The sequence below is a fragment of the Miniopterus schreibersii genome, assembly GCF_964146895.1.
Source record: "Miniopterus schreibersii genome assembly, chromosome: 8".
In the NCBI taxonomy this organism is placed as follows: Eukaryota; Metazoa; Chordata; class Mammalia; order Chiroptera; family Miniopteridae; genus Miniopterus; species Miniopterus schreibersii.
Genome location: NC_138109.1, coordinates 56,504,387 through 56,518,811, shown reverse-complemented (window position 1 = coordinate 56,518,811; position 14,425 = coordinate 56,504,387). Strand labels below are relative to the sequence as shown.

Below are 14,425 nucleotides of genomic sequence, written 5' to 3'. Positions count from 1 at the left end.
ATAGGCATGTTGGGACACACATAGGTAATAAAAATATTCTCGACTGCACATATATGACTGACTCAATGATCAAGGGTGAAGAGAGGTCGTCCAGTGGTTGAGTCTTTACTTAGAATTTGCAGACCATACTGGGTGTTGATGACTACTGCTCACCTAGCCACATTTTATGCAGACGTCCAGACTCAATAAACGAACAACCAAACAAAAACATTCCTTCAAAGACCTTTCATTCTGCTAAAGCCTTGAGCGGGAAGTGATGTGTTCTTTCTGTCATATAGAGGAGAGAGCACAGGGCTTGACCACAGAAGACTTCAGTTTGAATCCTGCCTCTATCTTTTACAGCCTGTGGTTGGCTGTGTGCCTGACATTACCAAGGCACGGACACTGAGGGTCTAGTTATTAATATTTTCCTGGAATGAATCTAGGAGGATCCTGAGAAGATGTATGAAAACAGTTGTGTCCTTCATAGAATGTAAACCTCTATATGGATATTAGGTACTATTTCTATTATTCTTACTTACATTACTTTGGGACTAATCAAAATAATTAATCAATATGCAAGGCATTGTCTTAACTGCTTTCCATTTATTATCTTTAATGTTTTCAGCAGCCTTAAGTCTTAGATACTATAATTGTTCCATTTTACAGACGAGAAAACTGAGGCTTACAGAATTTAAATCATGAGTTTTAGTAAAACATCTGCCAAATTTCAGTGTGCTACATCTATGCCATTCAGCAACTTTGGAATTCATTTTTTCATTCAACTAATATTATTTTTTTAAAATATGTTTTTATTGATTTTAGAAAGGAAGGGATGGGAAGAGAAACACTGATGAGAGAAAACCATCAATTTACTGCCTCTTGCACGCCCCCTACTGGGGATTGAGCCCGCAACCTGGGCATGTGCCCTGACTGGGAATGGAACAGGTGACCTCTCAGTGCATGCGACAATGCTCAGCAAACTGAGCCACATTGGCAAGGGCACAACTAATATTATGAAGCACCTACCATGTGCTGTGTCTTATGTCAAGTTCTGTGTATATAGTAGTGAAACAAAGGGGCTAAAATTTCTGTTCTTGTGAAAGTTAAATTCTAGTGAGGAAGAGAGACAATAGAGAAACATATGAAAACTATGTAGAATGTTAGAAGGTGATGATTGCTGCGGAGGAAAAATAGAATAGGACAAGAGGCAGTTGGGCGTGTGGGGAGAGGGGGTGAAATAGAATTTTAAACAGGTTGGACAGAGTTGCCTGTTGAGATGGTGACTGTTGAGTAAAGATCTGAAGGAGGTGAGGGGATAAGTCATGGGAATATTAAAAGAGTGTTCTGCTCAGAGGGGACAAATAGTGCAAAGGCCCTGAGGTGTGAATATGTTGGGCATGTTTGAGAAACTGCTCAGTGGAACTGGAGTAAAGTGAGCAAGACGGGGGTAGGAAATAGATACCAGAGGCCAGAGTGTACAGGGTCTGTCGATCACTGCCAGGGCTCTGGCTTGCACCATTCATAGCATGGGAGACATGGGAGGGCTCGGAGCAGAGGAGTGACATGATCTGATGTATATTTTAAAAGGATCGCTTTGACCACTTTTGTTGAGACTGCACAGCAGGGGTTAAAGGTGGAAGCAGGGAAATAAAAAACTGCTCATTCCTGGTACAAAATGAAGTGAATTAGAACATACTTCCAAATCTCATTTGGTGTACATTAAACTCGGTTAGTTCATTTTCCATATAGCAAAATGAGCAAGCTGGGGAGGCCTGTTTGAACACCTATTTATCTTGGCCAAATACTTTCTTCTAGCATCTTGAAGTCATTTATTTGGCCATGTTGGTGCTATAACCAAAATGAGTTTTTCTATAATAGTGACATAAATCCTGGAATTCCAATAGAAGATTGGATTAAATAGGACTTTTTTGGGGGGAGTGGGTGGTATATTCCAACTACTTCTTATCAAAACCAGTATAATTTCTAGTATAGATTGGGTAGTGATTTGAAAACATCATCTATCCAGGTTCTGTCTTAAGGTAGAATATAGATTAACAGTAAAACATCATTAGAAGCAATATCATTTTACTATGCAGAATTAGGATCAGAAGCATGATCTTTTGAAAACAAGGCATGGAATACCGACACGGTGGGAATTTGAATTCATTTTGAATAACCATTGATATTATTATGCAGTCCCTAGCCTCAGATCCACACAATTGAGCCTGGATGGGAAATTTGATGCTGTTTTTCTTACTGAGGTGATAGAACTAGAAATCACATAAACTTTAGTAAGCTTATTTATGGATAGTCAAGTAACTTTATGGACCATGCTTGGGTTAATGATAGGGCAGAAATGCTATTAAAGCAGAATACTATTAGTTAATCCACTGGTGATGTGCATTAGTGATACTTGAAAAGTTATACAGTAGTGGGGGCTTTTGTAGTTTTAGTTCATCCCTCTATTAAGATTTGTAGGCATTTTAGATGAACTTATGATTCTCCCATTCATTCTCAGTGAAAGACTCAGATCCATTTAACCTACCAGGAGATGTGCTCAAGACGGCTTTCTGTTAATGAAACATGACTGGCTTGTTTTCTTTCAAAATGCAATACAGTTACTTTGGAATTACAAGTCTACTGTGTGACCACGAAGCATCCTCAGTTGACATACAGATTACACAGTTTATTGGAGATGTGAATCATATTTTCTGTATTTACCCGAGGGTTTATGATTGGGAGTAAAAGGGCAGCAAAGAGGAGACTATTCAAGAAAGTATTGGATTAATCGGAGGGCCTTCCCCTTCATCTCTGATTAATCTTTTGCCAACAATTGACCAATGCATTTTTGGAAGATATGCTCAGACAATGACAATCAATTACCTTTTAGAAATATCTGTGGTGATGGTCTTGATAGCACTTATACTAAAAAATTGGAATGATAAAGAGAAGATTAGCATGGCCCCTGTGCAAAGATAACACCCACATTCAGGAAGCATTCTATACATATTTAAAATATGTTTTTGTGGATTTCAGAGAGAAGAAGGGAGAGGGAGAGAGAGATAGAAACATCAATGATGAGAGAGTCATTGATCTTCCGCCCCCTGCACGCCCCCTACTCCAGACTGAGCCTACAACCTGGGCGTGTGCCCTGACCTCCTGGTTCATGGGTGGATGCTCAACCACTGGGCCACACCAGCTGGGCAGTATTCTATATTTTTAAACTAAACTTATTGTGGAAATCATTTTGCAATGTTCATATATATATATATATATATATACACACCACAATTTGATATATATATCAAATCATTAAGGTGTACGCTTTAAACTTTTACAATGTCATCTCAATAAAACCTAAAAAAAAAGAAATTATTTGTGTTTGGAGGCCAGAGGGAGTGCCAAAGGGTCAGGTAAGGTAGTCCTATCTTTTGAGGCTGTAGTCAGAAATTTAGCAAGAAATTGGAAACGGAAAGTACTGTATTAAGCACATGTATAGTTAGCTGAAATCTGACACCATTTTAAAACACAGTGGTTAAGAGGGTATAAATGTTAGTATTCTATTGCCATCCCTGCTACCACAAATCTACAGCCTACTATTTTCCTACCGTACGTTTCCTAATGATGCTTCTGTTGATAGAAAGCCCCAGTCATTTTTTATTAATGGATGCTGTGACTTCTTCCCTCTCTCTTTCCATTGGCACAGCATTTACTGATTAGGGATGCTGGGTGAGTCAGAATATTCCTTGCATAATGATTGGTTACTTGGAATGGGTACCAGCTCTTCCTTTGTGATAAAGAACAGTGTATATAAATAAGGGTAAGAGATTTTCTTGATGTTCAAGGTCTTTGGTCTCTGAGTTACAGACTATAAATTTCCTGGGCCACATTCTAGATGCAGAACTTCCACTGAAGTCAACAGAAGTTTTGTAAAAAAAAAAAAATTAATGGCAGGAAAATGCACTATTATTATTTATTACTATTTCTTTTTGACTGCTCTGAAGATAATTTGGTGCATAAAGTATTGTGGAAGTTTCGAGCTTTTCCAGTGACTCATTTTCATGCAAATGTTTATCACATTTCTGTGTATTGTTTTCTTCTATCATATATATTTCCATCTTCCATGAGTAAATCAACATCTCCATCCACAGTGCACATTCAGTAGCTGTAAATTCAGCCTGTATTCTCATTAAATGTTACAAATATGTGATTTTCATTTATGATTTTAGTGGGTGTTTCTGAAATTTCTACAGCTGCATCTGGCCAGGAAATATTGTCTGCGAATTAGAAATACAGCACCTACATTTATTTTTCTTCTCTGTACTCCTTTCTCTAATCCTTTCCTCGTAAATGGGAGGCATTTTGGATTCTTTTCTGTCCTAATTCTCAGAGACCCCCTCATGTACAGGCCTTAGGTCTGATTTTCCTTTTCCTGCTATGCATGGTCCAGGAAACGATGGCAGCAAATCTTGAGTCTCCCCGTCTTCCTTTCCGCCAACACTCCACCTAAGCCTCCGCCGTGGCTTAATCAGGCCACTGCACGGGCCCTCCTGAGAGGTTTTTCACTATGTTCAGCTCCAGTCCCTTCTAATCTCTCAATGCTGCTGTTAGGATGATCTTTTTAAAAGCAGAGATGATTCTATCTCTCCCTGCTTAAAACACTTTGTATTGTCCTTGGAATAAAGAGCAAATTCTTGAACATAGCTCATGGAGCTCGACATACTCCGGTTTCTACTTATCTCTCCAGGCAGTTGTTCTCCCCTCTCCCTCACTCTCTGCTCTACCCACAGGGACCCGCTTTTACATCCCCACATCCTTACTTTCTTTCACCTCCAGGCCTTAATGCATGCCCTTCCTTTGGCCACTATTCTACTCCACATTTTCCCGAATATAATCTACTCATTTTTCAAGTCTCAGCTTAAACTCCCCTCTTCTGAGCAATTCCTATTACCACCATTCCCACTACCTGCATTCCTACAGGACCCTGCCCATGGCCTTTCAAAATAGTCATCACACCCGTGACTTTTTGTTTAAGATCTGTCTTCCCCACTAGATTGCTATCATTGTGAGGCCAGTGACCATATCTGCACTGTTTATTGCCCTGTTCCCAGAACCCTGCACATAAAAGGTGTTTGGCACCTAATCAGTATGTAAGAAAAGCTTGCTGACTTCACTTCAGTCCTAATTCCACTGCTGTCCTCCGTTACTCTTTCCCACTGCTGTCGCTGGGTGCATGTCCATCTCCTTCCAAGGAGATGATGGGCTGTTCTTCTTTTGCAATTGTGCAGATCCTCACGGTCCTTTATCCCTCCTCTCTGGAGCTGCTTCCTGATGCTAATTTCCCCCCGAAGAGCTTATTTCTCTTTGGAGTGACTGAAACACCCACGCGTGAGTGGGAGATCGCTGGCCTGGGAGACGTGAGGCTGGAGTTTGAATTTGCCTATGACATTAGTTGGTTTTTAACTCTGGGAAGTCATTTAGTCTGTCCGAATATGATTCCCCAAGGGCACAAAATGAGATGTAGGGACTAGACGGAGCCTATGGGTGCCTCTGTGATGCTAAGGAGACATTTTGTGCACGTTAGGGAAGAGTTAACCTGCTGTCCTGGACTACAGAAGAGAAAATGCTTAAAGGGTAATCAAATGGAAATTCAGCATATGTTCCTAGAGTGGATGTTAGATTTTGACCTGGGAGGGCCAAGGAAAGGCTGTCTGTTTCCTCCAAAACCTGCCCCTTCTCCCCATTCCCCTGTGATTTGTAGCAGCCCCAGGCAGTTGTGGCTCAGAGAGAGAGCTGATGGTGGACCCACATGAAACTTTCTCTCACATGGATATGTGGCAAGCCAGGACACTGTATGGCCACACGTGGAGGTTATTTGTGTGTATGTGTGTGTGTGGGGCGGGGGGAGGGGGTGGGAGGTGACTGTTATTGCCTACCATCCAACTACTAGTATCTTTATTTACTTAATAGGCATCTTGCTAAATAATGTTTTCATTTGTTTATTTTTAAAATATATCTTTATTGATTTCAAAGAGAGGAGGGGAGAGGGAGAGAGAGAGATAGAAACATCAATGATGAGAGTGTCATTGATCGGTTGCCTCCTGCATGCGCCCTGCTGGGGGTCAAGCCCACAACCCAGGCATGCGCCCTGACCGGGAATCGAACCATGGTCTCCTGGATCCTAGGTCAGTGCTCAACCGCCGAGTCACAAAGGCTGGGCTTCATTCATTTTTTAATCCTCACCTGAGGATGTGTGTTCTTTTTTAAACTGATTTTAGAGAGAGAAAGGGGGAGAGAGAGAGAAAGATGGATCCAAGGCAATTAATTTTATTTCTATGAGTCTCAGTTTCCTCCTCTACACATTTATGTTAGTAACTATGTAATGGAATTGTTTAAGGATTTTAAAAGATAATATTTATAAGACAAGTTACTTGTGTCACTTTAGCATGCCTTCCATTTCTTCCCCAAATACTCTCCTCCGCTAGAGGAACTGCTCAGATCATGTCTGTGATGTAAGAGGCTGCCCATCAAGTAGTAACTGGTTGCTCGACAGAAGCGCACCTCCATTCTCCCCAAAGCAAGGGATCTGCAGAGGAACTGAGCCTAAGCAATCAGCGTATAGCTCTAGGTCTTTGAAACTGTGGGTAGGGTGAGGCTTCCTCATGGTAAAGGCGAGAAAGTGCAGACTCAGAAGCTTCCGGCGGCTGGGGTCCAGCTCCTCGGAGAATCCTGATTTGCAACAGGAGACATAGATAGTGGCGAGGTAATGATTGGAGAAGAAAGATCCTACTACCATCAGATCTTTGGTTCTAGTCATTCCCAATTACTCTCTTACTTGTCCTTGTCATATGAGCGAATACATTTATCTTTTTGCCTAAGGCAGCTCAAATTGCATGCCTGTAATTTTCATATCGAAGAGTCGAAACTAATAGAGTAGCATACTGTAGATACCGAGGGGGCTTTAGCTCTCTTCTTTCAACAAATATGACCTTATTTTGTTTCTTCTTAGGACAGGTGCAGCCATCATGCATTGAAAACAATCAAGAGCTTCTATATTCTGAATTCCAAGTTTTAAATAAATATGGTGACCTTGCCTTTTACTTTCCCAAAGATTTAACTACTAATTCAAACGAATTTTTTATACTTTGGGGCTTTAAAATTAAAGCAGGTGTAGATACTTAAATATGCTAATATGTACTATTGCCAGAGTATAAAATTGCCACTGCATTTCTAAGTTGTTATTTTGTAATAAGTATCCAGGAGTTTTGCTTATGCTCTTACTCATCAATGCCACTTCTCATACTCTATCCTATGAAAAGCAGCCTATATGTGAACAATAATATATGTGCAAATTTATTTATTGTAGCTTAATTTTTAAGGATGAAAAATATAACAGTTTAACAAATGTCCAAATCTCAGGGGTTATTTAAGTTCTATGAAGCCTTTTAAATAATTTTTGGAACACTTGATGACATGAGAAAATTCTAATGACATTTTTTTCAGTAAAAAATAAAGAAGCCATAAAAGAATATGTACACTAAAATTCTGATTTGCAATATGCACACAGACTAATGCATAGAGTATTTGTGTGTGTTCGGAGATAGCAAAACCAACAATGGTTCTTCCCTAGGCAATTAGATTACTAGTGTATGGAGGACATTGTGATTGACTCCCAGCATCCATCCCATTATCCCCCCTACCTCCACACCATGTGCAGGAGCCTTGCAATTTGGTGAGATCGACTCTCACCTTGAGTTCCATGGGTGGTCCATCACTGAGGTCAATCAGAATGATTCCATCCCTTTAGTTATAGTTATTAGGTTAGAGGTGGACTCAGGCCTGAGCCATTTAGCGCGAAGCATCAACTTGACATTAATGTCTGGCTCAGAGGTAGGTATATAATGTCATTTGATCCAATTAGAAAGAGTTGAAAGACTTAGTTGGGTAGGAGATACCCATTCTCTCTCCCTGACCATTGATGGGCAAACATGCAGTCCCAGGTGATAATGGAAGTGATTTTGTGACCATAGGGGAAAGTTGGCCTTAAGGTGAGCACAGAAGGCTGAGCATTGGTGGCTCGAGACCTTGTATCTGGTGATATTGTCCCATCTGTCAATCAAGTCTGTCCTAATTTTAGAATGAGCTAACATATTTCTAATCATTTAAGCAATGACATTGAGGCTTTCATTACACAAAAATAAAACAGACTAAACTTAAAGTGATTTTCATTTTATTCTTTGTTTCCCAGTATTTTTTGAAGATTTTCTGCACCAAACACATATTGCTTTTATAATTAGAAAATTTTTTTATTTAAAGAAAAATTTCTACTAGCTTAAAACTGGCAGAGACCCATTAAGTCAGTGTGTGCTTTTCTCTCCTTACTCCCCACCTTCTTCTGAACCTCCTTCAGTTCTCTTCCCCCAATTCCCACAAGAGCCAGGGTAGCCAACAAAATGTCAAAATTTTGTCACTCCATTAATTAGAAGACTTGAGTTGGGTGAGGCACAACCTATATCCTGTGAAATTGATTGGCAAGTGACTGGCAGAGCTACCCTCTTGCTAATGGGGCAATGTCAGAGACAGGATTGATCACTACTGTTTATCACCATGTGGCTCATTCTGAACATATAGAAACCCAGGAGGATTCACAGAGACACTGGATATCTTATGCTGACTGAAGAAGCTTGAAAGCCAGGATCTAGAACTCCTTTGTCTAATTTGGTAGTGTGGTCAAAGGAAGAAACCCCACGGGCAATGTGGATTGCAAAAGCTAAAAGTACATTTAAACTGGGCATGCATTCACATCTAATGAGTCACAGTTACATCAAATTGGTTAGAACGAAAGGCATGGTGCATTGGAAAAAGGGCACTTTTTCAGGGACCTAAGCCGGAGGCAAAGCGTGAGGACAGGGAGACGTAACTCAGGATTCTATGGAGAAGGTGATTCAGAAATGGAACTGGAGAGGAACAGGGGAGCCAGTGGCTATGATATCAAGTAAACGGCTATAATAAATACTGCCTTGGGGAAGAAGAACGGTCTTTGGCAGAATGTGTCTAATGATGGCACCTCTGTCTCTATTTCCCCACACATCCCCTTGCTCCTAGTTCCAGATTACATGCACAGTGGGGCTGCCGTTAACCAGATGTGGAATCTTAGGCCAGCCAGTTAACCTCTCTGTCTTTTGAGTTTTCTCACCTGTCAAAAGGGCTGAGAGTCCAGAGGCCTTTTTAAATTCTACAGCTCTACAATTGGTCCATCCCCCTGCCTGTCTGCACAAATCAGCCAACGAGGAGAGCCTTGGCGGCCTGTGCACTCTGGAGCCAAGTGCTGATTCCCTGCTGGTGAGGAAGGCATCCTCCCAAAGCGCTGCTCTCAGGGAGGCAGGGGGCTTTTCAAGTCGGAGCTGCTCTCCTCGCAGCTGCTCTGCAGGAGGGAAAAAAACCTGGATTTTAAAGAAGCAAATACTTTTTTTTTTTTTTTAAAACAAAATTAACTCACAGCTGCAAGCAGCACAATGAAAGCACATTTTAAAATAATCAGATGCTTTAGGGGCCTCTGCTGCCAGAACAACTTCAGTCAGAGCTGCGGCCGGCTGCCTTTCAAGGCTGCAGCTCTGGGCGCCAACTGTCCAGGGGTGAAGTGAGGCCGAAAGCTGTTGGTGTCAGCAAAGAGGCCTAAAGTTTTATGATTTCGGGGTCCCTTAAAGGCCTCAGCTGTTTGTTTGTTTGTTCTGTTATAACTAAGATGCATTACATATTTTTGAAAGGCATCTGACAGCTAATAGGTTCTTTTTAAAGGGTCATTTCATTAAATATTTTGAAAAAATGTTTAGTGATCTCTTAAATTCCATTTAATTAACCAATTTTTATTTTATATCAGAAATAAAATGTGAGTACATGCAGTCACTGAAAGGTGCCTGAGAAGACCAAGGTCTAAAATCATGCTAGTTTCTGAATTTCCACATACACTCGGTGCACTGAGTTTTAGATAAAGATGCCATATAGTTAGAGGGTTGTTTAAAACACTCCTCTCTTGCTCTGGCCTGTTTGGCTCAGTGGTTAGAGCACCGGCCTGCAGACTGAAGGGTCCTGGGTTCGATCTCCATCAATGGGTGTGTACCTAGGTTGCAGGCTCGATCCCTGCCCAGTCCTGGCTCATGCAGGAGGCAACCAATCCATGTGTCTCTCCTACATCGATGTCTCCCCCTCCCCGCCCTTCTCTCTCTCTCTTTCTCCCACTCTCTGAAAAGCAATGAGAAAAAATATCCTCCAGTGAGAATTTAAAAAATTTTAAATATTCTTCTCCACCATGATGTATCTGCATCTGTATGTGAATTTCTGCATGTTGATCAGGCTGCTGGGTGGACCTTAGAAGAAAAAGACATAATGGAGTTGAATATCTTGAGAAAAGTCTAATCCAATACTTAACACACAGGAGAAGCCAACTTTGCCTAAGATTATAATTAGGATTTTTCATCATGAAAAACTGAAGGCCAAGAATCACTTTGATTGCTAAGGTTGAGCACAGGGACTTAAAGTCAGGTGACTTTAGGGCGAATTCCTTCTGAGCCACCTGTTAATGGTCTGACCGTGAGCAGGACCCTGCATCTCCCCTTTCTCACCTGCACAGCAGAAATAATTGCTACCTCACCTAATGTCCTGAGGATTATAGAGGAGTGCATCTATAGAGTGAGCATCCTATCTGCTCATATTGGAGTCTAGCCTGACAAGCATTTATTGAGCATCTACTATGTTTTCAGTAAATGTTCCCTTTCCTTTATTTTAAAGCACTGATTTAAATCTCAGGAGTATAAGTAGATTTAATATCTTCTGAAGTTTGAAAAAAATAGACCTAGGCCAAATGAGAAACAATACTGGGCAGAAAAAGAGTGAGCCTTTTTACCTCAAGATTGGAAACATCACTAAGTTCAAAAAAAGTATTTGTATAAATTAAGGTATGCTCTATATTTAACAGGCTTTAAAAGATAACTAGAAAAAAATAATTTGAAACAGACCTAATCTCTTGAGATTGCTCTTCTCAAAATAAACCATGTTTTTAAATCAGAGTCAGGAACCTGGCTATGATTGAAAGACAATTCCTTTGTTCTCATTGTAATTAGTAATGATGATGTTATCTTACTTTGGATTTTGAAGATAGCCAGCCTATTATCTTCATAATTAAGAGTACTGAGTAGAACCACATGATGTTGTTAAGGCATAAGCCTGTCTTTCTTTAATTTAACAATAATAGCAGCAATGGTAATAATAATGTCAAAGCTATTTTAAGCTTTGTACATAGAACTTATTAATACTTATAAGACCCTTTGTAGTAGTTATTATTTCTCATCTTCTTTTACACATGAGGAAACTGGGACATAAAGAGGTTAGATGACTTGCCCAAGGTCATGTAGCTTAATGGTAGAGGCAGAATCTGAAGAAAATCATTGTCTCCAGAGTCCATAATTAACCCATTTAGCATACAATCATTTTTAAAATGTTGAGTCATGTCATGATAAGCTACCCTGAAACACAATATACCATCTTAAATGCCTAAAATCTAGGCTATATATTATAGTTGGGGACAAATCTTTTTCTTGAAGTTCACAGTGTTGTTTGCAATTGGTATCTAGAGGAAGGTATATTTTAGAATTTAATATATTCTTCTGTTAAGCATATGAGATTATAGGCACAGTATTTTTTATTGTGATGTAGTTGTTTGGTTTCTTTCTAAGTTGGAGGAAAGTCCATCATGTTACTTCATGTCAGACAATCATAAGTCAACCCTTATCCACGAATTCGCTTGTTATAATGTGAGCAGTGTATAGGTGCAATTTCAAAAGAATAACAAGAATTTCCCTTTGACAAACATTTATTCTTCTCTTCTAGAAGCTTAAGGGTTACTGAGTCATGTCACTTAAACATAGAAGAACCAAAGAAACAGAAGATTGGGGAAATATGCCTATGCATGTCATAACTATAATTCAATAAACCAGTTTATTCCTAAATACCTTTCAAATCCATTTCCCCTACCCAGCTCCTTTCCTTCCCCAGTCCTGACTCAGACCCTTATTGGTTGCTCCTACAGCACTGTAATAGCCTCCTACTTGGTCTCTTCCACCAGTGCCTTTTCTTCCATTCCATTTTACACACCCTCTCCAGGTGACCTTGCTGACACAGAAAACTGACCCCATTGCTGTTCTTCTGAGAACCCTCCGCTGGGTCTGCACCATCCCAATAAGCCTGAACTCCTTCGGATGACATATAAGGCTTCCACAGAACCCTCTGCTAGTTGCCCAGCCTCCTCTTCCCTGAGGCACTGCGCCCTTCACGCTTGGCTATTTCAAGCACATGCAGTGCCTTTCCTGCTCTTGTTTGCTGGGAGAAAGCCTGGGGATTCTTTCAGGCTACATTTAACCATCACCCCTCTAGAGAATCCTCCTTTGACCCCCTCTTTACTTGTCCCTTAGAAAGAATTCTCTCACCTCTGTGCTTCCATAACACTTCACACAAACTTTTATTTTATCCCTTCCTGTGCTGTTTTATAATTCTTTGACTACATGCCAACCTTCATCACCAGAGGGAGGACCCTGTAAGATAAGGGTTGTGTCCTTACACTCTACCTGCGGGATCTAACCCAGTGCCTAACGCGGAAAGGGCGCTTGAAAATGGTTGTGGACTGAGCAATGAATACATAATGAGTAATGGAACAAATTATATTGAAAAATATATATATATACTTATATATATATAATGAAAAATTTTGGAAGTTTTGTCAAAGTTTCTTTCATGAGGTTATATATCAGTTCTGTTGGCCTAGAGACTATAACATGGACTAGATCCACAAAATCTCAGGTAGAGTCCTGGACTGTCACTAATTAGCCTCATGGTCTTGGACAGATCACTTAACTCATGGGTGCCTCCGTGTCTTCATCCAGAAGATAAGGATACTGGTAGCTAAAACCCCAAGGTTGCCATTAGGACTGAACAAAAATAATTCAGAGTCAAAACGCTTTGGAAAAATATAAAAAAGTGATTTCAGCAAAGCTTCCCACGACCAGACCTCTCATATCTAATTCCTTGCCAGGGAGGCATAACATGTATGTGTCTCTCCACCCCTGTCACTCATGGCTATCTGCTTATCTTCCCTTTAATCGCTCTGGGTTATTGAAAAGGTTCTGGAGGGTTAGTTTTAGTAGGTCAGTATGTTCACAAGCATACTGAATTTCTAGAAGTTCTAGAATTGCAAAGAGCTTCTTAGAAAACATAGTCCACATTCAGTACAAAGAGAGCATGCCTTTATCAGACCATCAAAAGTCAAAGGCATAATTTGAAATGATGAACGTATCCATTTTAAGTTACACATTACTTTGCATAGTTAATATCACTGTAATTAGTCATAGTTTCTATAATTTATTGAAAAAGATGCTCATCCCCTTTAGTGTACCGCGGTGATGGATGCGGGGAGAACAACTTTGGAAGCTGGAATCAAGAAAATGAGTAGCAGTTGAAGAATTAGTATATAAATCAATAATACCCTTTTCTTCTTCATTCTGAAGCCAGGATTTTCATGTCGCACGGCAAAATCAGAGCACTCCCACAAGTTAGAGCTGTCCCCGCGCCCCGCAGGACTAGGCAGGCTGCTTCAACGGCAGGAAATGTTTAAAATCCTCTCAAACGTTTGAGTAAATCTCTAGTAAATATTTAAACTCTGTATAACTAGTCACAAATAAATTAAGCTGATTTTATGCAGTCTCTCTAATGAGAAGGGCACAGCATTTGTTGAAACGTGATTAGTATTATTCATTAAGCAAAAAAAAATTCTCATTTGTATCTTATTATCACTATTCCGCATAAACCAACACAATTTGTCATGAACTCCCTCATTTGCTGTATCCTCAAAAAGCAGATTATGCTTATTTTTCATTTGGACAGTGGAAGATCAAGCCAGGTGTTTGGCAGCACCGGAGTGTTCAGGTGTAACGGTGCCAGCGATGGACCATTACGAGCAGCGCGGATGAAGGATGATGCTGGAGGATCCCGGGCCCAGGCGCCTGAGGCCCACCCCGCGCGGCGCCCCGCTGATAAGACAGGTGCCGCGGCCGCGGGGAGGGGAGGCGAACGGCAAGAAACTTTTCTGTAGTGTCAGATCCTTCCCCTTCCATCCGAACCTGAAAACGCTTGCTTGCTGGAATTCCTGCTGCATTCGAGCCACGAGCATGTGCGAGGTAACACCACCACAGCAGTGGCTTTGTTTAAGATATTTCCAAAGCATAAGAATTCAGCCCCACGATTTGTCTAGAACTGTCTGTCTGTCTAGACACATAAGCACTGTGCATATTTAGCTTTTCAGACGTACCGATATTGACGGATAAGACAAAGTCTACGCTGTATTCTCTGGGTGAAAGGGGACTGTGGGCTGCTTTCCTCCTCTGCAATCTATTCA

At 40.7% G+C, this 14,425-nt stretch overlaps 1 protein-coding gene across 1 annotated transcript in view; it reads left to right on the top strand.

Annotated features, from left to right (window-relative positions):
* The window catches only part of LOC308561118 (uncharacterized protein), a 115,107-nt gene that overhangs the window by 53,833 nt on the left and 46,849 nt on the right, over window positions 1-14,425 (top strand). The window contains exon 6 of the mRNA XM_081145686.1: window positions 13,915-14,207. Within this exon, the coding sequence (XP_081001812.1) occupies window positions 13,915-14,122 (208 nt within the window). The 3' untranslated portion in view covers window positions 14,123-14,207. The remainder of the gene's footprint in view (window positions 1-13,914; window positions 14,208-14,425) is intronic.